General features: G+C 52.5%; 6 protein-coding genes across 6 annotated transcripts; 3 read left to right on the top strand and 3 right to left on the bottom strand.

Annotated features, from left to right (window-relative positions):
- Positions 1 to 906: 906 nt before the first annotated feature.
- Positions 907 to 3,638, top strand: SAPIO_CDS6036 (Uncharacterized protein; the record flags this gene model as incomplete). The annotated part of the gene is made up of 2 exons (XM_016788233.1): positions 907 to 1,638; positions 1,740 to 3,638. 2 exons carry the CDS (start codon positions 907 to 909, stop codon positions 3,636 to 3,638), a joined length of 2,631 nt encoding a protein of 876 aa, XP_016642549.1.
- A 1,687-nt stretch (positions 3,639 to 5,325) lies between these two features.
- Positions 5,326 to 6,862, top strand: SAPIO_CDS6035 (Nonspecific lipid-transfer protein; the record flags this gene model as incomplete). The annotated part of the gene is made up of 2 exons (XM_016788232.1): positions 5,326 to 5,822; positions 5,962 to 6,862. 2 exons carry the CDS (start codon positions 5,326 to 5,328, stop codon positions 6,860 to 6,862), a joined length of 1,398 nt encoding a protein of 465 aa, XP_016642548.1.
- Positions 6,863 to 10,155: 3,293 nt separating this feature from the next.
- On the top strand, positions 10,156 to 11,816 carry SAPIO_CDS6034 (uncharacterized protein; the record flags this gene model as incomplete). Its single annotated transcript, XM_016788231.1, has 5 exons — positions 10,156 to 10,323; positions 10,398 to 10,740; positions 10,821 to 10,938; positions 11,007 to 11,105; positions 11,180 to 11,816. The coding sequence occupies 5 exons, from the start codon at positions 10,156 to 10,158 to the stop codon at positions 11,814 to 11,816; spliced, it is 1,365 nt and encodes a 454-aa protein (XP_016642547.1).
- Positions 11,817 to 13,087: 1,271 nt separating this feature from the next.
- SAPIO_CDS6033 (uncharacterized protein) lies at positions 13,088 to 14,604 on the bottom strand (the record flags this gene model as incomplete). Its single annotated transcript, XM_016788230.1, has 5 exons — positions 13,088 to 13,552; positions 13,631 to 13,990; positions 14,045 to 14,228; positions 14,309 to 14,389; positions 14,480 to 14,604. 5 exons carry the CDS (start codon positions 14,602 to 14,604, stop codon positions 13,088 to 13,090), a joined length of 1,215 nt encoding a protein of 404 aa, XP_016642546.1.
- A 2,221-nt stretch (positions 14,605 to 16,825) lies between these two features.
- SAPIO_CDS6032 (uncharacterized protein) lies at positions 16,826 to 17,313 on the bottom strand (the record flags this gene model as incomplete). Its single annotated transcript, XM_016788229.1, has 2 exons — positions 16,826 to 16,995; positions 17,223 to 17,313. The coding sequence occupies 2 exons, from the start codon at positions 17,311 to 17,313 to the stop codon at positions 16,826 to 16,828; spliced, it is 261 nt and encodes an 86-aa protein (XP_016642545.1).
- Positions 17,314 to 19,331: 2,018 nt separating this feature from the next.
- On the bottom strand, positions 19,332 to 21,093 carry SAPIO_CDS6031 (uncharacterized protein; the record flags this gene model as incomplete). The annotated part of the gene is made up of 7 exons (XM_016788228.1): positions 19,332 to 19,397; positions 19,478 to 20,311; positions 20,377 to 20,463; positions 20,537 to 20,583; positions 20,643 to 20,867; positions 20,945 to 20,967; positions 21,059 to 21,093. The coding sequence occupies 7 exons, from the start codon at positions 21,091 to 21,093 to the stop codon at positions 19,332 to 19,334; spliced, it is 1,317 nt and encodes a 438-aa protein (XP_016642544.1).
- Positions 21,094 to 22,656: the final 1,563 nt, after the last annotated feature.

The raw sequence follows: 22,656 nt of genomic DNA, 5'->3' as shown, positions 1-22,656 counted from the left end.
ACCTTTTTCGAGCCATCACATTCCTCTCCTACTCCACCGGCCTCCACCTCTTTTTCGACGCTGCGCCCCGGAAAATCCCAACCTTATACCTGAAGACGGAAGCTTCCCATTCGACTCTATTTTCCGCACGTGGTCCTGGCTGACGCCTTCTTCCTCCACTTACCAAATGCTGGCTTCTTCGCCTGCTCCGACCCTGACAGGAGGTAGCACAGGGACATCTACCCTCTTCCCCGAATGTGGATGACGGGCCAGACTGAACGACAGCTTCGCCGTGTATCGAATCACCCCGCCGTCTGATTCGACCTTCTATTCAAAGAAAACGAGAGAAGAGGGGAGAGTGGAAGGGGACATACAGAACAGCCTTCTGCCAGTGGTGTTGAGGCATAAAATCTCCGAGAGCCGCGTCGCCGATTCGGCAGTGCCCAAGATCCTGCCCTGTTGATATCCGCCCCCAAACTGACGCAGCCCCCCAAACCCGAGGCGAAGACTGGCCCAGGCTATTTTGTCAGCTGGACAGAACAGAGCCCGACTGCTACAGATCGACAATCGACGATAACCCTCGACATCTCTCGACGACCTTCGTTCTTTCCCTCGACTTGCCAAGCTAACCACGCGGGTTTCCGACGATCGCCGATCGGACTGACGAAGATAATACCGGGGACCACCACACGACGGCGACGAAGATTCGAACCAAGAGACGAGAGAGTGTAACGACCTGACGACCAGCTTGAGATAATAGTACGGTCATTGGGGAGCGCTGTTTTCAGCGACGCTTGCCCGGCTGCATTCGGCACGGTGCCAGCGCCACTTTCCTCCGAGGGCTTTTTTTCTTCACTCCCTTCGATCACCGAAATTAATTTTCCACATCATCTAACCGGCTCGGTCGCCGGCACCCAACCGTCCGCCATGTCCACCTCGGTGATCACTCCGGTGAGCAATGGCTCGTACGACCGCCCGCAATCGCAAGCCTCCTCACTCCCCGAACCCTCTTCGCAGCATACACGGCCCTTCTCTCAGACGCCGCAGACGGCCTCTCAACAGCAGTCCCAACAATCCCAACACCCTCCGCCGCAACAGACCGTTCTCTCGCAAACCCCTCAGCCGACCCAATCGACGACACAGCCGAGGAGCGTGAAACGTCCGAGGCCAGTCAAGTCGTGTACCGAGTGCCGGAAGCGCAAACTCAAGTGCGATCGATCATGTCCCTGTTCGCAGTGCCAGAGGTCGAGTAGGCAATGCAAATATGCGACGGATCAGGATGCCGCGAATCACTCGGACGCCTCCGACGGCGAGGCCGTCGATGGCCAGCGGGCTCAGAAACGGCCGTGCAATCTAACGCCCACAACGTCGCAACACCCACAGCAGACACTGGGGCATCTCGAGCCACCGTTCAGCACGCCCATGCGGAATGGAGATATCGCCGTTCTTGCGGGCATGACGCTGGAGGAGCTCGCCATGAGGGTGGACCGGTTAGAAAAGCATGTTCTGGCGAGGAGTCCTGCGAGGACGGAACTGAGTAGTATCAAGGCCCAACTGGCGACGGCGGCACCCGATACAATCCGTGGGTTGTCGGTGAAGAGGGGGGTCATGAGGACGCGCTATTTCGGACAGAGCAGCACACGCGCAATGATCAATCTTGTGAGTTCTTGCTACTCCCGACTAAACTATTCTTCCTCCTTTCTATTTCCCACCACGTAGCTCTGCACACAGCTAACAAGGGCCCCTGCGACATTTCATAGTTCGACGAAGCCAAATTCTATCTTGCGAATTGTAAAAGGATTGATGGCCTGCGAGACATCTTTACTCGATTGGAAGCTCTTCAAAAAGTTATGCAGGAAGAACACCGAAAAGCGATTACGCCGATTCCCGTTTACGTCGATTCTATGCTGCCGATACAAAAGCGAATGACGGATATTATGCCGCCCAAGGCCGTCTGCGACAGGCTGCTCGCATCGTACATCGATACGAACGAAATAATATATCGCATGGTCCATGTGCCGACCTTCAAAGCGCAGTACAACCTCTACTGGGAAAACCAGCTACAATCCGACTACTTCCTCCCGCAACTCCTAACCGTCCTAGCCATCGGATCACGGTTTACGGCCGCCGCCAAGGGTCTCAGCCACGAGCGCAGGGACGGCGTACATATCCCAACCGCCTGCGCGCTAGTAAGGACCTGGCTCGACGGACTCCGGGGCAAGCAACTGGTGGAGTTTACGACGCTACAGACGGAGACGCTGCTGCTACATGCGCGAAGGATGATGTCACTTTCGAAGATGCACGAGACGTGGACGCAGTTGGGGTATATTGTTCGGATGGCCATGACGATGGGCATGCACCGCGATCCCGACGAGTTTGGCCAACTCACGCCGTTTCAGGGGGAGATGAGACGGCGGCTGTGGTTCACGATTTTGGATATGGATCTGTACATTTCACTGGCGAGCAACCTGCCCTGTCTCCTCCGCGAGGGGGACCATACTTGCAAGCCGCCGAGGAATCTCGATGACGGGGACCTCTACGAGGACATGAAGGTTCTGCCCCCTGAAAAGCCGATCGAGCAGCATACGGAGTGCCAGATCCAAGTCTACGCGAGCATGACGCTACCGCTACGGGTCAAGGTTACACACCTAGTTAACCGCATAGATGCGTTGCAGGACTACGGCGAGGTCATAGAAGTCGGGCAGAGGCTCGATAAGTACATGGAAGACCTCAGCTTCATCTTCCCGCGATATGGCTACAACGACAGGAGCAAGAGTAAAGAATGGCGGTGGCGCGTCGTGATCGACATGCACGTGCGGCGGCCCTTGCTGGCGCTCTACCGCCCCTTCGTATTGGGCGTGCCCGACGCGCCGCAAGAGATCGTCAGGGTGTACCTGCGCTCGTGCCTAGTGATTCTGCGGTACCTGGACGAGATGGACCCGACGCTACCGCATTACGACGAGACGTGCGATATGTACATTCAGATTCTGAGGCAGGATATCATTCAGGCGGCGTTTAGCATCTGCTTCCACATTATGAATACCATCCGGCAGGCTCCCGCCAACGGTACCATCGGGGTGTCCATGTCTCCGAACGCGGGGGCGGGAGGAGATCCGCTGGACGACGTCATGCCGGGGACTCCGTCGAGGCTCATCGCCACGGTGCAGAAATCGCTCGACCTGCTCATCCGCAAGGCGACCATGTGCGAGCTAAAGGATATCATCCCGCTCGCCGTCGTGTTCAACTGCGTGAAGAGGTACCCCCACCACGCGGACGACGAATCGATGGTTGGCGGGTTGCAGCTCGTGTTGGAAGGGTTGCTGCGGAGCACGAATACGAGCCCCGAGAAGCTGAACGCCATGGTGGCGGAGCTGGGGGGAGCGGCTGCAGCGGCAGGTCGTCGGGATGTGGTTGTACAGCAGGGTCAGGGCCAGGGTCAGGGTCAGGGTCAGGGTCCGCCGCCGCAGCAGCAGCCTCAGGGTCAGCCTTCTTCTGGGAGTGGGGGCGTTGATCATTATCCGCAGGCGAGAAGTCGGCAGCCTTTTATGTTTAGTACGCAGCCGGGGGCGGTACCTGCTGGGGCGTCGGCGGGGGGGAGCACCACTTGCGAGAATTGGGGGTATGGTGGATGGGTGGACAATGCGAGGATGAAGATGTAAGGGAGAGGAACAGGGAGTGTGGGACTCGAGCCCGGCGTCTCCTTTTGTCCCCTTCTCCCTCTCTCTGTCACCCTCTCTGTCTGGTATATGTGTGTAAGGATATTAATATTTGTATCAGTCCTGATATGGCCTGGACTGGGATTGGATTTTCTTTTTGGGGGGGGCTTTTGGTCATTTTGGTGTCCCCTTGTTGGAACGGCGCTTCTGTCTGGTGTACCATACACAATGGCAACTGGGGGCGACTTGGGCATATTGGGAGTCTCCCTTGATATAGGGCTGTTGTTGTTATACTTTACTCGAGAGGGCAAATATGTAGGGAAGCATACTAAGTGTTCATCCTTGCACATCACATTGGTCCTCGGTAATTGTTTTCTTAATGTTTCTCTTTTTTTTTTTTTTTTTTTTTCTTTTCTTTCATATGGGCGGGCTTTCTGGAGAGCAAGAGCTAGCATTTGCAAGCTCCCCTGTGAGTCCCGGATGATCCGGGGAGTCTTATTCTTCCTTCTTATAGATTTTCAAAAAGGGTCGCGCAGCTAAGAGAAAAGTTATTGGGTAAGAAGGAACGGGAATTTTTGGTTTCGGAGTTGCTCGGAGAGCTGAGCTTGGGGTTTTTGGGAAACGCGAACATGAAGTTCTTTTTTTTTTTTTGTTGTTTGCGAGTTCGGGCGTGGAGAGAGATGTGTATGTGGGAAGCGAACTCGCCGGATATTGGTGGTAAAGTCGATCGGCGCAGAGACTTCAGAGATTAATTTCCTCTTATTTTTTTTTTCTCCATTAATTTATTACCAAGGTTAGATTGACGGATACAACCACTATGAATTATGAATAATATCAAGCTGGTCATGATGTCACCGCATCTAAGAAGACTCTTTTTCTCGGATTGCAATAGTAAGCTTGGGCCGAGAGATCTACAAATTTCGCACCGAGGGAGTCTGGGGAGGTTGGCCAGCTCCACGGAAAGCTCGAGATATCCGAAGCATCCACGCTTTTGCTTGAGGCAAATAGACCTCGGCAAGGTGGCAATCTTCATTGGAGGAGAGGAGGGACCAGAAGAAAGAAAAATGCGGGGAAAGCATCAATGATACCACGGTTTAATGGTTTAATGGATTAGCGATCAAGGGTGTGCGAGTCGAAGCCAAGGGCAACCAGTGATGTTCGAGACTTTTCTTCTTCTTTTTTAGGCCTGGGAGAAGGGATGTATGCATGTAGCTTCAATGGGCGAGTGTGACATTCTTGATGCCATGTGCTAAGGTGAGGTTTGGCGTGGGCGGCAGAGAGAGGCGTGAGGAGACCCTTGTTTCGGGGAATCGTGCCTCGGCATCGGCTGCGGAGTCGTGTGGGGTAAAGCTGCTGCGTTGCTGGATTGGGAATTCGGGGATGGGGGAAGCTGGGGAAAGGACAGACTTATAAACTGTACATATATATCATCTCGGTGACGGCGGGTTGGTCTGCTGGGATCATCTTTTAAGTCTTTTCCGGTCTTTTGTAATATCTATCTATCTATATATATATATATATATATCCATTTCCTTTCCCACCTCGTCTGTATAATAAATATCAAGGCAGTAACACAGAAACTCGCCTCAACCATCAACTATCAACCATCAACTATCAACCATCAACCTCAACTTCACCCCCCACCACTTCACCCACACATATCCTCATCACATACACCCGCCCGCCCACCATGGCCCCTACCAAGAAGACCCCGCCCCCGGTCTACGTCCTCGGCGTCGGCATGACCAAATTCCTCAAGCCCGGCTCCGGCATAGACTACCCCGAGATGGGCCTCGAAGCCTCCGTCAAGGCCCTCGTCGACGCCCAGGTCAACTACGACGAGGTCGAGGCCGCCGTCGCCTGCTACTGCTACGGAGACTCCACCTGCGGCCAGCGCGTCGTCTACCAGCTCGGCATGACCCAGGTGCCCGTCTTCAACGTCAACAACAACTGCAGCACCGGGTCGACCGGTCTCGTCATGGCGCGGACGCTCATCTCCTCGGGCATGGACTGCGTGTTCGTCGTGGGCTTTGAGAAGATGATGGCGGGGAGCTTGAAGGGCTTTTGGGATGATAGGTCGAGTCCGTTGGGGACGCTTATGGCCAAGATGGCGGAGACGAGGGGCGTGACCAAGGCGCCGGGTGCGGCGCAGATGTTTGGTAATGCGGGGCGGGAATACATGGAGAAGTGAGTATCATCTTTCTTGCTTTTTTTTTTATTGTCATTTCTATTTTCTTTCTTTCTTTTGCTTCCCTATCGCTGGCGGGGGGTTGGCAAAGTCAATTGCAGAGAAGAGAGAAGGGCTAACAGGAAGGGGGTTGGACAGATACGGCGCCAAGGTCGAAGACTTTGCCGAGATTGCCCGCATCAACCACGCCCACTCCCCCAACAACCCCTACTCCCAATTCCAAACCGTCTACAGCCTCGAGCAAGTCCTCGCCTCCCCCAAGATCCACGAACCCCTCACAAAGCTCCAATGCTGCCCCACCTCCGACGGCGCCGCCGCCGCCGTCATCGTCTCCCAAGCCTTCCTCGACGCCCGCCCCCACCTCAAAGACCGCGCCATCCTCGTCGCCGGCCAGAGCCTGACCACCGACGCGCCCTCTGCCTTCAACGGAAGCTCCATCGACCTCATGGGCTACGACATGACAAAGCTCGCCACCGAGACGGCGCTGGGCCAGGCGGGCATCACGGCTAACGATGTGCAGGTCGTTGAGCTTCACGACTGCTTCTCGGCTAATGAGATGATCACACTCGATGCTATGGGTCTCTGCGGGAAGGGCAAGGCTCACGAGTTGGTTAGGAACGGAGACATTACTTACGGCGGGAAGTACGTCGTCAACCCCTCCGGCGGGTTGATTTCCAAGGGTCACCCCTTGGGAGCTACGGGTCTTGCGCAGTGCGCGGAGCTCGTGTGGCATCTTCGCGGCTGGGCGAATAATCGTGCCGCTGGAGGCCAGGGCGCCAAGGTTCAAGGGAAGAAGGGCACGAAGTGGGCCATGCAGCATAACCTCGGTCTTGGGGGCGCTGCTGTCGTCACGGTGTACAGGAGGGCTGACGGGAAGGAGGCTACCGTGCTGTCGGATGCTGAGATCGCGAGGATTAGTGGCTTGGGGTATAACCCGGCCGTGGAGGCTCGGGGTGTTACGGAGGAGGATATTGCGAAGGTGGTTAGCAAGACGAAGACTCATCCGTTCGCGAGGAAGGCGGTTAAGGCGAAGTTCTAAGGGGGAGGAGAGAGGGGGTAGTGGTGGAGTTGAAACGGCTGATCGGTACCGGGGATGGATGTGTTGTATGTAGATACTAGATTGAGTATGACCACATTTTTTTTTTCTTTCCCTGTTGGAATGAATACATTACTGTATATTTGGCTTATTTTTTCTCATTCTGACATTGCGGCTCATTGATCTAGGAAGAGGCTTGACGTGTTGACGTGTTTTGTGTGAGCATGGGATCCTGGGTGAGGTGGAAGGAAGCATCAAGATGGTTGATCAGTGGTCAAGGCTACGGCAGTTGCTAGATCCGGGGAAGTTCGTCAGGACAAGAGGGGAAGAGAAGACGTAGACTCTTCATCTTTTTCGATCCAGAGACGCATTACATATACACAGACTCCCGGACGCACCAACCTTTATGCTTAACTCTGATGTGCTCGCCAGTACTGATTCTTCACGCGTGGGGCAGGATCTCTGGATGCGCGGAGTGCGTGTAAGTGCCTCTCTCTGTGTGTGAATGTGTGTGATAGATTAGATCATTGATGCTTCTTGACGAGGGTGTCCTGGTGAAGATCCAAAACGTTTCGGAAGACGCAAAGAAACCAACTATTCTGGGGACAAAGACGGGGGGAATAGTGAAGATATCAGTCTCGAGGCTCGGAAACCGTCCGGTACGCGTTGGGCTCGGAGATTGATGCGATTGGTTTCTGCGAAATGTCGGAGAGGGTGAGGCCAGCCAGACCTCGAGCGTCAGATCCAAAGCGAGACTACCCGCGCATCTCGCCGACGTATAATAACGGATGTGTCAAATCCTTGCCTTTGTGTTAAAGTCGTATTATTTCCGTAAATTCGAAGACACACTGAGGCTATTTTACTATCGATATCACTCATTGATGGCAACTGGACTCTTTCAATGTTCTATCACAGGCCTGGCAATGCGATAGGGCTCGTGATGGCTCTTGCATGGCGCCGGGAAGCTCGCAATGCCGTTGCCAACCCGGGGGATAACTCTGCGTAAACTCAAATAAATCCCCCGAAAACATCCTGTGTCGATCGACCCGTAAAATGGAGAGAAATACGAAGAGGAGAGGGAAAGAAAAGCAATAAAAATCGAAAAGAAAAAGAAAAACGTTCCTCTCTCTCCGCTCGCATGCAGTCCGACTCTGAAGCAACATCTTTCGCCGCTCCCATTGGTCCTTGGCTTGGCGACCTTCCAGTCCAGGCGTTTCACAAAGCCAAGAAACCCGGGGAAGTGGTGTCTAAAGTAGGGAAGCCCTGGTCTCCCGTCTTGCTGGGGTTGGTTGTGGAGAGCCAGCTGGAAAAAGAAAAAAAGCCGTCATCCGTCCCGTGCTGTTGGCTGGCTTCGTCCAAGCCAGCTCGATGGAGGACAGAAGCCTCGTGGAAGCTTCTGACGTGTCGATCAGACCGCGCTCTGGCGTTCCATCTTCCCAACATCATCATGCAGACGAAGCCGCATTTCCAGTGACCCCCATGGAGGAGCCATTGAGCGGACAGTGTCCTCCATCCCCCCACCTTTCTGGATTTCTAACTCGTTTTCTTTCCAGCTTCTTCGTCAGCACGGGCGCAACTAAATTGTAAACTGTGACCATCGCCAGGCACGCTGCTACCTTGCCATCCTCTTCCCCACGATATGATGGGGCAATGACGGGGTTCCCGCTTCAAATTTCTGTATCCCTTGCCTTGTGCGTTTTGACATTGGATGAGGCGGAAGCCAAGAGGTAATCCGGATGACAGCCATGGTTTGGCCTTTTGGAATTGTTCTATCGCGATGGATTGATCTATGGCAATTGGAGCACCTTGGTTCTTCTATCTTTGTCCCAACTTTCAACAGTTGAATGAGGCACGTGAAATACAGACTCACCGCTGTGAACTTGGGAAGGTGCAGATGAGGGACTTGAATTTCAAACAAATCTACGAAGTACATCAGTACAATACTTTGATAAAACACCGAAAACATCACGACCACCAAGTTCGATTCATCAATGAACCATCATTATGCGCCGACGACACCACTACCAAAACACCCAGAGAAATCAAAGAAACCACTTAATTCTCCGTCGTGGATAACCCCCGATTAATCTTCCATACCCGTCATTCCACCCTCCATATCTTTCTCTCCTCCTCTTCCTCCCACTCTCGCAGCATTCCTCTGCTCTCCCCGCAGCGATCGTCCCACCTTCATCTGTGCAGATCGACCGTTTCATCAGCCTTCTCCAACTCAACCGCCAATCGCTCTGCCCGATCCAGCTTGGATCCCACTTTCGAAACCCCGCGCCACCCAGTTCGCATTTACACGCTTCTCGTGCCGCATATGCCTGGCCGGTACGGTACTTGATGCCTGATACCTGATGTGTGATGCCAGACGCCTGACCGTTGCCAGCTCGGACATGGTTCCTGCCAGTGCCATCTATTCCTGCCCTGGCTTTTCCCCGTGTTCTGGTTCAATGTTCCTGTTCTGTATCTTCTTCGCTGACCCCCAACTTAGATAGTCCTGGCGGCGATCAAAGTCTGGTTTATGCCGGAACCTCTCATTCGCCGCCGTCGAGCCTCACATTCTGTCCATGGTTTTCGTGATCTTTCCGTCTGTGAATCGAGTGTCACTGCTTCGTCTTACTGGCAATGACATTGTTGTACCCCCAACTTCTTGCTCTTTCTGCGGAAAGATGACCGTTGTCCAACATCTGATGGGCTAGTGCCACGCTGTGTGATCTACCTTTCTCTCTTCACATCCTCTTTCCACTAGAACTCAGCTTCTGCCGGAACTTCCTTCTGTTCTCTTGCCCCTGCTGTCGGTTTTGCCAAGGGTTTCCCCCAAGAGAAGAGGGGAAAGACAGTCGAGTCGAGTCGCCCTGTTGAATTCTCGTCTGGTCTACATCCCGCCTTGGTTTCATTCCTCCTATCATCTTCTCTTCGCATCTTCTTCGTCTTCTATACTCTTCAGTATTCCTTCTTAGCTTTAATCCTTTTTATAATTTCAATTTTTATTATTTTCTCTTCGGCACTTTTTGGTTCATCACTTCCTTTTCACTTGTGCAAACGAGATTTTGGTATTCCGCCCTGGACTCAACTCGACCACTTACACGCACCGAAAGAACGAGACCGAACACCAATCCCACGCCGCCGAATCGAAAGTGCAAGCACAACCAACAACGAGGACGAGTAGAGAGGGTGAAGGGGAACAGAAAACGAGACATGATCGAGTTAATATAGCCCGGTCGTTCTACACCAAATCAACTCCCCCCCTCCTCCTCCGCCTTTCTACTTTAATATTTTATAATTCTTCCGAGATGGACGGCTCTGGGGACGAGCTGCTAGTCAGCAGAGGGCAGGCCCTCATCGCCATTTCGGTCACTTCAACAGTTCTCGCCATTGGCACTTGCGGGGTGAGGTTTATGGCCAGGAAACAGACAAATCGCGGAGTTTGGTGGGACGACTACTCGGTGATAGTGGCCATGGTATGTCTGCTGGGACTCTCGCTGCCCTTGTTAAGAGGCTCTGCGCTAACCAGTCCCTCTCCTTTCCCCAACAGGTGATGGGTTTCGTGTCCATGATCTTTACTTCCATCGAGGCGACGTCAATAGGGAACTCCATCCGAGCCATGCAATTCTACTACCTTGCGAAGCCCTGGCATATGTTCGGCACCACCCTCGGACAAATCTCCATCTGCTTCTTCTTCCTCCGTACCCTCGGTCGCCGGAGACCATGGAACGTGTTCCTCGGAATGCTCATCCTGCTCCTGGCCCTCGTGAATCTCGCCTTTGCGCTAGCCTCGAACTTGTTATGCCGACCCCTCGAGAAGTTATGGAATCACGAGGTGGAAGGCGAGTGTTTCGACGGAGAGGCCGAGTTGGGGACTGCTTACTTTCAAGGAGGTATGGACTTTATAGAGACTTTGCGAAACGAACATTTTGTGCGTGTAAGTGTTCACTAGGGACTAACGTGTTTGAAACAGGCTTTGCCGTGTTTGCCTTCTTCTTCCTCTGCATTTTCCCCATCATGGTTGCACGAGATCTCGTTTTGGTAAAGAGCATCAGGTGGCCCTTCTACATCCTGGCAATCTCTATGATGCTGTAAGTGGCACTCACCATTGTGCAACGTCAACCGCCCTGTGTGTATTTGCTAACCTATGAATGAACAGGGCTGCCGTCTTCTCCATTATCAGGACGTACCAAATCTCCGTCATTGGTGCCCGAGGGTCCTTCAGTAGTGACGTCCTCCTCGCCACCATCTTCGACGTGTAAGTTCCTCTAAAGTTTTCTGTTTCTCGGCTGTTCAAGGGACGACAAGAAGGCTGACCTTGGAGCTCTCCAGCCTCACTCAAAACCTCGCCATCACCGCTGCAAACATCATCCCCCTCGGCACGATGCTCACCTCCCCCAACGTCCGCGACCTCTCCAACCTCGTCTCCGTCTCATCCAGCCACCTCGACGACCTCTCCCACCGCTCCTCACACACACCCCCTCACTCCGCCAAATCCACCATCTTCATCATCGAGGGTCCCCGCCGAGGCGACGCTGATGACTACTACTTCAATGCTCCGCCACCACCGCCGCCCCGCCACGATCTCGAATCCGGCATGGCTCGCCCCTCGGCAGCCGTGGTTCGGCCCGGTACGGCCTCTTCGAGCCGCGGAGCGAGTAGGCCGGGCACTGCTTCGGGGCACCATTCAAGGCCTCGGACGGCTATGTCGAACCGCTCGAACGTGCAGCAGACGAGCAGGCCTGGGACGGCGGCTTCGTGGATTAGCGCTACGGGAAGCGTGGGGAGGTCGGGTACTTCGATTAGTGCGGGGGGACCGCCGCCGCCTGGGGTGAATACTGAGGCGCTGCAGGGAGTTATTATGAGGACGATTAGTGTTGAGATTGTGGAGGAGACCGTGGCTGATGTGGAGGCTGAGCTTAGGGGCAATGGGGACGATTGGAGGGATATCTTGAAGGGTGGGAGATAGGTAAGGAAAGCAGACACGCGGAGAGAAGAAAAAGGAACTCACGGCCTCGGCGTTTTCATCATCATCATGCGCAAACCAACCCCTTACGGACTAATTTCAGGGGCAAGCGACTCGGCATTCATTTCACACTTTTGACGGATCTGATCGGTGTTTTTGATTCACTTTTTTTTTCGGCGATTTTCTGGATAGATACCCCCTTTCATTGAACGGGCATGATATGATTAGACACACAAGCGAGCAACATTCTTTTTAACGGGAAAAGGCAAGAGATACAGATGGTTTCTTTTTTTTTACAATCTTCTACTGGATGGATAGACTTGCTGGGCATTTCCATGTATCTATGTGTTACAATACACTTTTACATTTGCATACCACTTCCAGTTTTAGAGACAGTGCTATGATTTCCTCCGGAGTCGACCTTTGACTAGAGGCTCTTCGAGTCGAACAAGTTGGTTAGCTGTGTGGTTCTTCAACGGGCAGAGAGATCAGTTCCGAGAAACGCGGAGGCTCTCCTAGGCTTCCACCTCCACGAGAACATCGTCCGCGAGATGATTTGGCCGCGAGCTGGAACGGATTCGATCGTTACGATATTAGTCGAGGTTTCTTGATGTAAGAATTCGGTGGCAGTGGGTCAGGTGCACGGGTGAACTTGGATGAGAATGGAGGACTGTACGCCGAAAAAGGTACGGAGATATTGTTGGCAAGATGCTCTGGCCTGACGTCCGAGGGAGAGAGGAGTAGCGAGATTTTGAAGCCGCGTGGTACAAGTCGTTTTTCTTTTCCTTACCCAGCTTACACCAGCCAAACACGTCGCGTTTCCACGCCTTGGGCACAAACTTGCTTCCAGGTCAGACGCGGTTCCGAAAAAAAAAAAAGGTACGGGATAATACGCTTAGGGGAGGAGAAGGAGACATGAGTTATGAGGTCGATGAGGATGGGAGGGTAAGTAGAAAATGGGCGAAATGGTATTTGTAGAAAGTGGGAGAGTGTGTTAGGAAACAGAGAAGAATGGTACAACCACCGAGGAGGGCTTCCAATTATCAGATTTATGAGATAAATGTATTCTGTATTTAATTCGCTCTGTTTGGCGGGAATTCGATGTCGATGATTCTAGGTATAAGTTGAAGAGGAGGAAAATAAGTCATACTCCATAAAAAGGAAGGATAAGAAACACATGAATTTCCTCATCTTTCCTCCACCGAAGGTTTGTAAATAATCCACCCTGTATAAAAAGTTGTAACATAAAAAAAAAGAAACTGCCAGGGCCGAGGCTAAGGCCGTGGAAGCGTAACAGTAGCGAAAAGTGTCGTCGTATCAACCTGAGTAACCGTAACCCTATGGGTGATATACACCGTGCTATACACTACCGCCGCAGCAATCGAGTTACTAGCCGGCGCCTCGGATGATGAGACCGGACTCTCGGATGTCTGGGACGGAGCTTCTTCGCTCGAGGCGGCAGGGGTGCTTTCCTTCTCGGACGTGGCGGCAGTGGGAGATGGAGGGTTTACCTGGACGCTATCAGTGGTGGTGCCGGCGTTCGTGGGTGAGGCAGGAGTCTCCTCTGCGACCTCTGTATTGGAGGCAGCAGCCTCGGAGGTGGATGCCTCCTCCTCTGCGGAAGAAGTTTCCTTGGGAAGAGCGGCGAGGTCGAGTGACTTGACGAAGGTGCCGGTGGCGGTGATACTGGGCTTGCGCTGGGAGGCGACCTCGGCCTTGGAGTACAGATTGTCTGCTGGCTGCGGGGGGAACTTCAGTCTTACAGTCCAAGGAGGGCGCTCGACTAACATGCAGTAGGGTGGGAGGGTTAGACTTACCCCAGGAATCTTGTAATCCGCAGCAGATTTGCCAAACAGATCCCACACAATGCCCACCTCGTTCTGACTATAATACCCCTCAAACGTCCGACCTTCCGGGTGATCCGTCCCCTTACTAGAAATAGCGAGATTGAAGCAAAACGGATAGCTTTGCGCGCCGTTGGGCTGACCGGCAGCGTGGAGGGCGACAATCTCGTGGCGGAGAACGTAGTTGCCGGGCGCGATGCTCTCGGGAATCTTGACGAACCAGGTGAGGTCGTTCTTGATGAGGACGTTGGGGGCCCAGAGATCGGATGCGGCGTTGATGACGGCTTCGCGGCTGATGTCGAAGAACTTGAGTTTGGTCTTGTCGACATTTTGCTAAAGGAGTGTTAGTTTGGGGGGGGGATTTGTATGTGCGAAGGGTTGACTTACGCATGCTCCTTCACAGTTGGCCAGAGAGTCGACGATGGGCCCCTTGTGCGAGTCGGGCCAGGTATCCCAGTGGATGCCGAGCTCGTCGCCGGCGTTGACCGGTATGGCTACGGCTCCGGGGGTGGCGCCAAGGTGGCAGATGATGTCTGGTGTGTTGTAGGCAGCGGGAGCTACGAAGCCGTTTCTGTGGGAAGTCAATGTAAGTTAGAGGTGGATTGACCCTAAGGACGAAGGTATAAGTAGCGGTGGGGAGGCTGAACATACTGGAGGTTCTGGGGTGTCGACCACTCTGCTACCTCTGGAGGCGGCTTCTCATACTGAAATGATGGATTGTATCCTCGATAGCTATATCTGTAGGTTAGAAATAAAAACCCTACTATAAAGTAGCAAAGTAGATCTATCTCTCTTCTCGTGAACTCGCTTCACTTGACTTACTATGTGCCTCCTGCGGCTCCCCCAGGATAGACTGCAAGACCATCCGCAATACCGTGGGCGTCAACCCGGACCGCGAGCAATAGCAAGCTCGCCAGCCCGGCGGGGATAGCCAAAGACCGAGCCATTGATCACGACCAAATCCACTATCTCTCCAGTTTAAAAGATCCAACAAATGCCACAGGCAGTTCTTGGTTGAGGCTCTCAAATGGAAGAAGCACCGGAGTAACAGAGAGAATCCTGGTGTGTGTGTGCGGTGTCAAGAGAATCACAAAAAAAAAAAAAAAAATACAGCAATTGTACGCATGGGAATTGCTAAGATAATAAACAACATCCCTCCTAACAGAAAAGAGAAACCGGGAAATCAAGATAGGACCCGCGCCCACGTAGAGTATATTAGCTGCAAAATCCCTGGGACGAGGAACACGCCTCGCCGCAAGGACGGGTATCAAGTCATATGGTCGGCCAAAGTATGTGCTCGCAATGTAAATGCAATATAAAGCAGCCGAGGGGTGGCGTCATTTACAGAGGGCCCATCCTTCATGAATGAGACGAGAGAGGGCGGAGAGAAGTGGCTCGACGCCATCTCGAGGGAGGTCTTCCGTGACTTCACGACCCAACTGAATGTACGTGACAAGGCACAAGGTTGGCCCAATGGCGATTAGCAGAGGATATTAAAGAGGACCGTGATGAAAAAATATTAAGACGTATTTCATAGGTGAGGGAAGTACAAGAGGCTTGAGGACAATGGGGCAGACTTCTCAGACGAAGGCAAAAGGCGAGCGCGTGGGTTGGGTTGGCCGTCTGGATAAGTTCGAATGAGTGACACCGCTCCTACCATTGATGCCTTTTCTGTCATCCGTGCTTGGTCTCCCCTTCAACCAACACATCGAAGCGGGCCATGTGTTGTAGGGTGGTTAATATCGGTGCCGCAGCGTTGGCTACTCGAGGGGTGCCCCACGGGGAGCCACTGCGTGGGGATAGGCCATATCGAGATATACATCGGTAGCAATGATATGGTGTTGTAGAGGGGATGAGACCTTGGATAAAGTCGCAGCTTTCACCCGGCCCGACGGTAATATGCCAGCATCACGCAAAACACCACCACCGCAAGGGATACGCCATTGGATGGGATAGTCGAAATTCGTATGCCACAGGAGAGAGGAGGCGGAATAATGGCATCTTATATTTAGTAGTTCCACCAATTTCGGTCGAGGTCTACGAATAACCACACACACTCACTCATGTGCCGTCCAAGCCGCTGCTGGGCAGGCCGGAGTAGACTACCGAGCGAGCCAGCGAGGACGGATGTGCAGGCAATAGTCCAAGAACTGGCCATCTTGTCTCGCCGATGCCATTGGGTAGGGCCAGGCTGTCAGTGATATGAACATATCCTGTGTCGATCGAGGGAGGGGGGTGGCAGATTGCCGTGAGAAATGCTGGATTCATCCAGAAATCTTGGCATATGGATTTGATGTGCCCTCTAGGTCAGTGAAAGAGCACCAAGTCTCGGACCCGGACGGCGGTTGATGGGCAGAACTCGGCCGGGACCGAGGACCGAGAGTCGGTTCAACTTCTTCTGAGGGTTACATATCGAATTCCACCACCGCACAGGACACCACCCATTAATAACCGGGGACGATCAAGGATCGCTTTTGGGTTGTGGGTGCCCTTAGAATCTTATTCGGACATGCCGCGTTGGAGAGCTTCGTGAGAAAGGGACACGCGCACCGGCTTGGGGCGAAGTTCAGGCCGAAAACTCGGTGATTTAGAAGATGAGCCTTCGCTCTCATTTCTCAGTGAACATTTCTCTCAAATGCTGAGAGAGCAAAACTGCCCCAGCGTTATCGCCACGTGTAGATTAACCTCAATTGGTCAATCACGATGTACTTCGTACTTTTTAGTGGGGAAGGAGCCCAGCTTTGGATTGCATCATCGCCGCAAAATCGCCGCAGATGCTGGCCAGGCCCGGCGATTGCGAAAAGCTATGAGGATCGTCGCCTTCAGCCGTAAAGGCTTGAGAGCAACCGAATGCAGCGATGGACAGAGTTGCTTCACTTTGCGTTGAGCACGTCTAGATTACGCCGAGCGAAGAGAACGCGCAGTCCATAGTTTGCAAACAGATGGAATCATTGGTATAATTTGTATTGGTATTTTTAGTTGCGAATGCTACTACTTTTGTACTTCGTAGGTGGGTAGTGTAGATCCCATCCCATCCCAACCTCGATCCCTGAAGGAGAGAATTTCCCAATCACGAATCCCTGCTACAGATGCGCTTCCACGCCTCCGGAGTCCGGAGAAGATCCCCAAACTGCCCCCTGTCCGCAGTGCATGACGCCATCAGCTCGCCTACGCCTCAGCAGGGACCTCAATGCTCTGCTCGACACCATCGGCAACACCCTTGTTGACCTTCTTGCCCGTCTTCGCAATGGTCTTCAGGACGGTGGTGTAATCGAGGGTGGGTTCGGCGACGACGGTAGCGGTCTGGTTCTCGAGGGAGACTTCGTAGCTCTTGACGCCTAGAGAGTAGAAAATGAATCCTGTTAGCTTCTGTTTTGTTGCGACATTGTGGTGGTTTGTTGTGGTGGTTTGTTGCGCCGGGATTTGCGACGCGAGGAGGGGTTGGTGGGGTAATTGTTGCGAGGAGGCCAAAACAGCCCCCTCGACCCGATTTATCGCCGCCAAAGGAAAGAGAGGAAACGAAACTGTAGGAGGAAAGTTGGAATAAGCATGTAGCACTACTTACCATCGAGCTTTTTGAGTACGCGGTCAACGGCTCCGGAGCAGCCGCCGCAGCTCATGGTAATGTCGAAGTTGTAGGTGTGTTGCTCGGCCATTGTGTTGGTGCTGAGAGTGGAAGCTCTACGAAGAGATGTGTGGGGAGGAGAGAGAGATAGAGTGACGCTTGGGAGGTAAAGGCGAAAAGCGGGAGCTTTTTGGTGAAAGCGACGGGTAGGTGAGGGATAATAGATGTAGTTAAGAGTTGATGTGATGGAGCAGAGGAGTAGAGGGAAGCAACGAAAAAAAAAGAGCAAGTGGATATACTTTATATACACAAACTCGAGTGTTCCCGTCGCAAAGGACAACTCCGCCAAAACCGCCAAAACCCCTCAAGGTGTGATTCTGGCTACCTGTGGTTGAACCACCGGACAAAATAACGATAGTCCTGATTTTAATACTACTTCGTACTTGATTGAGTCTTGGGGGCAAGGAAAGGGGGGCGTGAAGAAAGTCTCACATTTGAGGCGTGTATCATCTTTTGGGAGGGCGCTTATTATTGCTCCCCTCCAAGTTTCCGATTTGGAAACGTTTGACGGAACTTTGGCATGGCCTGGCCTGGCCCATTTCTCAGCATCATTTCGTGTTTGCGCCCATTGTCCACCCCAGCTTGAGCAGCGGATTAATAATGGGTAATGACACACATCCGCAAAATGAACTCAAGGGCCTGTGTACCGCATGGCTACTTACAGTAAGAAGTACTTACTCTCTTTCCATGGCTGTTCGGCATTCTTCCTCTCAGTAAGAGTGTGGATGTATTGAATGTATTGAATGTATTGGACCAAATGTCAAATCTCACATTTCACTCGAACCGTCAATTTGAATCTCTACACTGCATTCGTATAGCCTCAACTGGCATCACAGGCCGCCTTTCTCTAACATTGATCCATACGACGCAAACAGGTCGGGGCATCAAGCTAGCCTGTGTCTACGCCATCTTGTTTCCCGTCACAGTCCCCCGTCTCACAAATCTTCGCATTCATACTCAGATTCTACAAGTATCTTGAGTGTATTTCACGCACTCGTGTAGTTTCAATATTTCTAGCCCGACGTTGTTTGTCACCTTTGGGGATGAAGAATCCGGGATTAATATCGACATATCTACAATGCAGACCCCGAGTTGATATGGACCATCACTACACTGAAGCTCCAGACCAACCACTAGTAAACCGGCCTGCCAATCTCCGTTTCCGGGGTTAATAAGGCCAGTCTGGGCGTCGCTTTCGCCCTGACGATACGGGAAAATCGGCTAAGCCTTGAGTTCATAGCGGGGGCACTAAAATACCTTGACTCCTCTGAAACTCTAAAGGAGAAGGAGGCGGGCCCCCCAAAAAAAAAAAAACATACCTACGGGTCTTACTCACGGACTCATGAAACACCAAACATGTTTCTTATGTGGATTGCGCCTGTATGCGGTTATTACGCTCTAGGATGGCGCAAAAGGTGATGACTGTGTGCTCAAGTGCTCAATGACTAGGCTTGGCAACCCTCCTCCCCATTATCTACAGTCGAAGCTAGGAATGGGGAAAACAGAGCACGGACTCTCACACGCCGTAGGAAAGCAAAGATATGCCGACGAAATACAGGAGTTCAAGATACTGCGCTTCGGACGGGTCACCCAACCGACAGGTACGATAGCTTCTCCCTTCAGAGAGAGAGAGTTGGGAACATGGATGCAGGGTCTCCCTCCTGGTTTACAAGAGGGGAGAGGGGATCTTGTCATTTCCAACATCGCATATAGAATTTCACTTCCCCAACGCAAAGAACCAAAAAAAGAGTCTGCCCCCTCATATAAAAAGCTTTTCCCTTTCTTCAACCCTAACGCTCTCGCAGAACGGCCAAACTTTTTACATCGTGACCTCGTATGAACTTTGCCCCAAAACCATTCGCCGAGCAATGGCGCCCCCCAGATCTTACCCCCCTAGAAAGAGCTGTGGCGGAAGCTAATATAGAGAATTGAATCCCGACCTGTCGCCTTCTCTGGGTCTTAGTGTATAACCCACCACCATACCCTATCCCCGGTGTTATAAAAGTATTGCGCATCTCCATCTTATCCGACGCTCGCTCCGGTCCACTTTTATGGTCCTCCAGGTCCACCCAACAAAGCGAATCTTCGCACAATACCAGGACCGTATTCTTGGTACTATTTTAGACGCCGCGTTAACATTGTATATCCCTGCGTATACGAAATTCGTAAGAGAGAGAATAGACGAAAACACTTACCTCAGCCTTCGTGTGACAATACGACCTGAACTCTGGTGTCTGGCCCAGCAGGCTACCACCGAACCACGGTCCATGTCTTTGCCTCTTGTGAGTAATAACCTGCACCTCCAAACCGCCACTCTTCGCTCCGCCGCTGCGAATCTCGCTAGCCCGAATGCGCGCATCCACAAGGTGCTTGATGTCCCTCTGTAACCTGCGACCGAAGTCCTTGTAAAGCGTGCTTCCGCCGGATAGCACAATGTTCTTGTACAGGCCCCTCCTCACGTCGATGGGGGAAGATTGAATGACACCGTCAACGACAACTGGCAAGGGCGTAAGGAAATCGGAGCTGTAGATTTCGGGGTTGAAGAAGATTTCGGGCGCCATGAACCGCTCGTATCCCACGTCCACCGTTACTTGTCGGCCACCGGGATGGGAAACCACATGCTTGATAAATCGACTCCTATCTCGGTCGTATCGAGAGAACTCCTTTACGATATCGGGGCAGACGTAGCAGTATTCCTCCTTGATCTCTTGGGCGGTCCTAAGGGTGGAGTCTGGCTCGCCGCGGTCACGGAGGAGGGACTGGACAAAATAGGTGATATCCCGACCGGCGATGGGGATAGACTTAATGGAAGAGCCAATGACATAGCCCTCAGCAACGGGGATAACGTGCGTCACACCATCACCCGAATCAATGACCGTTCCCGTAAGAGACCGGTCGTGTACTTTAGACGACGTCCAAGACGCCGCGAGGGCTAGGACGGCCTGAACGGCAATATAGAGACCGGCGCAGTTGAAGGATTCGAAAAAGATCTCGGCCGTATTTTCTCGGTTTTCGGGTGGGTTCAGGGGCTGCACGACGGAAAACCTGCCGTTAGCTGAGTTACGCTGAATGAGATAGCCGCGTAACTACTGACCGGCTCGGTGAGGAGGAAAAAATGTTCCTCTGGTTCTACGCGAAGATATTTGAAGATTGAGTTGGACCAGAATCGCTCCATGTGGTCCTATACCAAGGGCTTTAGTTAGCTCTGTGAGGCCGTGCTGCTGCTTGGGAAATGGGAGGCGGGCATCGCATACCCAGTTCTCGATCTGACCATGACGAATCGGATAGTGAAGGCCGTAGCCTATTTAGTTAGCGTCCGGAACAGATATGGCGGTGTCTGACGCTTGCACAAGGACACACCTGGGCCACCCGATGCTGCTATAGCCTCATCACCAATAAAGAAGTCTAGATCTTCGGTACCCCTTTTTGCACTGAGGTGGCTACTGGGGCCAGCTCCTCCAGTAAGGTAAGACGGTTTGTTCGCAACTGCCGGTCGGCCGGACCCCGTTCCTCCAGTTCCGGCAGCTCCTTTCGTGGCGATCGCGGTGGGGAAGACGAAGGAAGGTGAATCATTGCCAGCGAAACCTAGAGGTTCGGGTTTAGACGAGACGAATCTATCGAACTTATACTAGCGAGCTAGGGCGCCGGAACGTTGTACATACCCAACTTTGAGAATCCGGTACCGCTGGAGAGGGATAAACCATCAGTATCAGTTGGGCGCGACGAGGCAAGTTAGAGACCTTGGGGCAGTGCGGGGTGTGTGTATAGGGCCTTACTTGTCCATGACAACGGCGGGGGTTTGGTTGGCCATTGCGGGCGTATTTGATGGAGTTTGCCTCCAACCTACAAAGCGGGAAGTGTGCGTAGGAGGAGATGACGATAGATTCCAACTGAGGTTGTTGGGAAAGCGGTGATGCCTGCTCAGGGGAGCTGTGCTGTGCTGCGACTGGAACCAAGGTGACGACGGTGGTGTTGGGTCCCTCACCCAAGCCCCACCACCAAGGCCAAGCAATGTGAGGAACCGTCGTCACTATCTTCCGAAGTTGTCCCACATATTGTCGAATTATGTAAGCCGGCGAGAGCTCCAGACTTCTTCACCTCTCGCATACTTTTTCAATAAAGCAGTCCGACTTCTAATATACCAAGCCGTAGCTAGCCCCCATCATACTAGTTCGCGGGTTGCCGTTGCCATTGCGAGGACACCATTCTAGAACGTCAAACCGCCACTCAGCGTTAGAATCACAGTCAGGCCCAGAAGAGACTTCATCCCATCTCGTCGGAAAGAGACCGAGTTGGTCAAACCCGAAACTAAGACGCTCATTTCAAGGCCGAGTGAAGGTCACCCATTTCTATTCTTGCATTTTTGTGGTGTAACCTGGCATAGCGGTTGACCCGTATATAAACGTAGGCTTGTTGAATCCAGAAGAGCACCCAGGAACTCACGATCACCGAGTGCCTGTTTATCACCCTGCCATAATATCTGCTAATGCCGAGTTAGGACGATCCATAAATGTTCAGAGTGTCCGATGTAATTAGGCGGCGGGAGTAGATGGATTGAAGATGCTATGCCAGCCACTCGTTCACGACTTCCTTTAACTGCTACCCACAACCTCCAGTACACTTTCCCCATGACCCGAAACCCCTTCTCGATGGAGCTATGTTTCTGGACCAGTTGAAAGCTCCTTCAGTTACTTGATTGATATTGTATCGTCCACGTATCAGGTATCCTAATCTTTCCTACTTCTAGTTGGCGTTGGGATGATTCATTTGCGGATCTCGTCCAGCTGTTTCCACTGGCACAAGCACGCATGCACACACCAACATCGATATTTGATCTCTTCGTTGTCCTCGCTCCCATTTTCCATTTACACTCCCACTCCTAGTCCCCAATCCCACCCACCGTCTCTCTGTATGAGATATATTCATTATCTCTTCTCCTTATTCAAGTGGAATTACTCGGTCTTTCTAGCTGTACTGTGGACTTCCCATTGATTCTCCCAAAACTCCCTCCCGACCCCGACCCTAGAATTTCCGCCAACGTCAATCTTTTGGTCTCATTACCTGAATCCTTATTTTCAGAGTTGGTAGTCGGATACATCCCGCCCCCCTCCCACCTCATTATTGCGCCGGCCACTTCTAGCTATCTTCAGACTCAGCAGTCTTAGGGCACAGAGCGGTTGACGGCAAGGGTGGACATTCTCTCTAGGGCTGGTATGGACCTTTTAATATTGTATGCCCTTTCGTTTACTGATCTCTGCCATCTTCAGTTCAGCTGTGCCAATGTCGCCTCCTCCCGATACGAATAGCATTATCGAGCCTCTCAGACATTGGATCCAGAGTTGTTAGGGCATCATTATGGAAAACATTCGTAAAC

The sequence above is a fragment of the Scedosporium apiospermum genome (assembly GCF_000732125.1).
Source record: "Scedosporium apiospermum strain IHEM 14462 chromosome Unknown SEQ_SAPIO_0099, whole genome shotgun sequence".
NCBI classification, from domain to species: domain Eukaryota; kingdom Fungi; phylum Ascomycota; class Sordariomycetes; order Microascales; family Microascaceae; genus Scedosporium; species Scedosporium apiospermum.
This window is presented reverse-complemented; position numbering and strand designations above follow the sequence as displayed.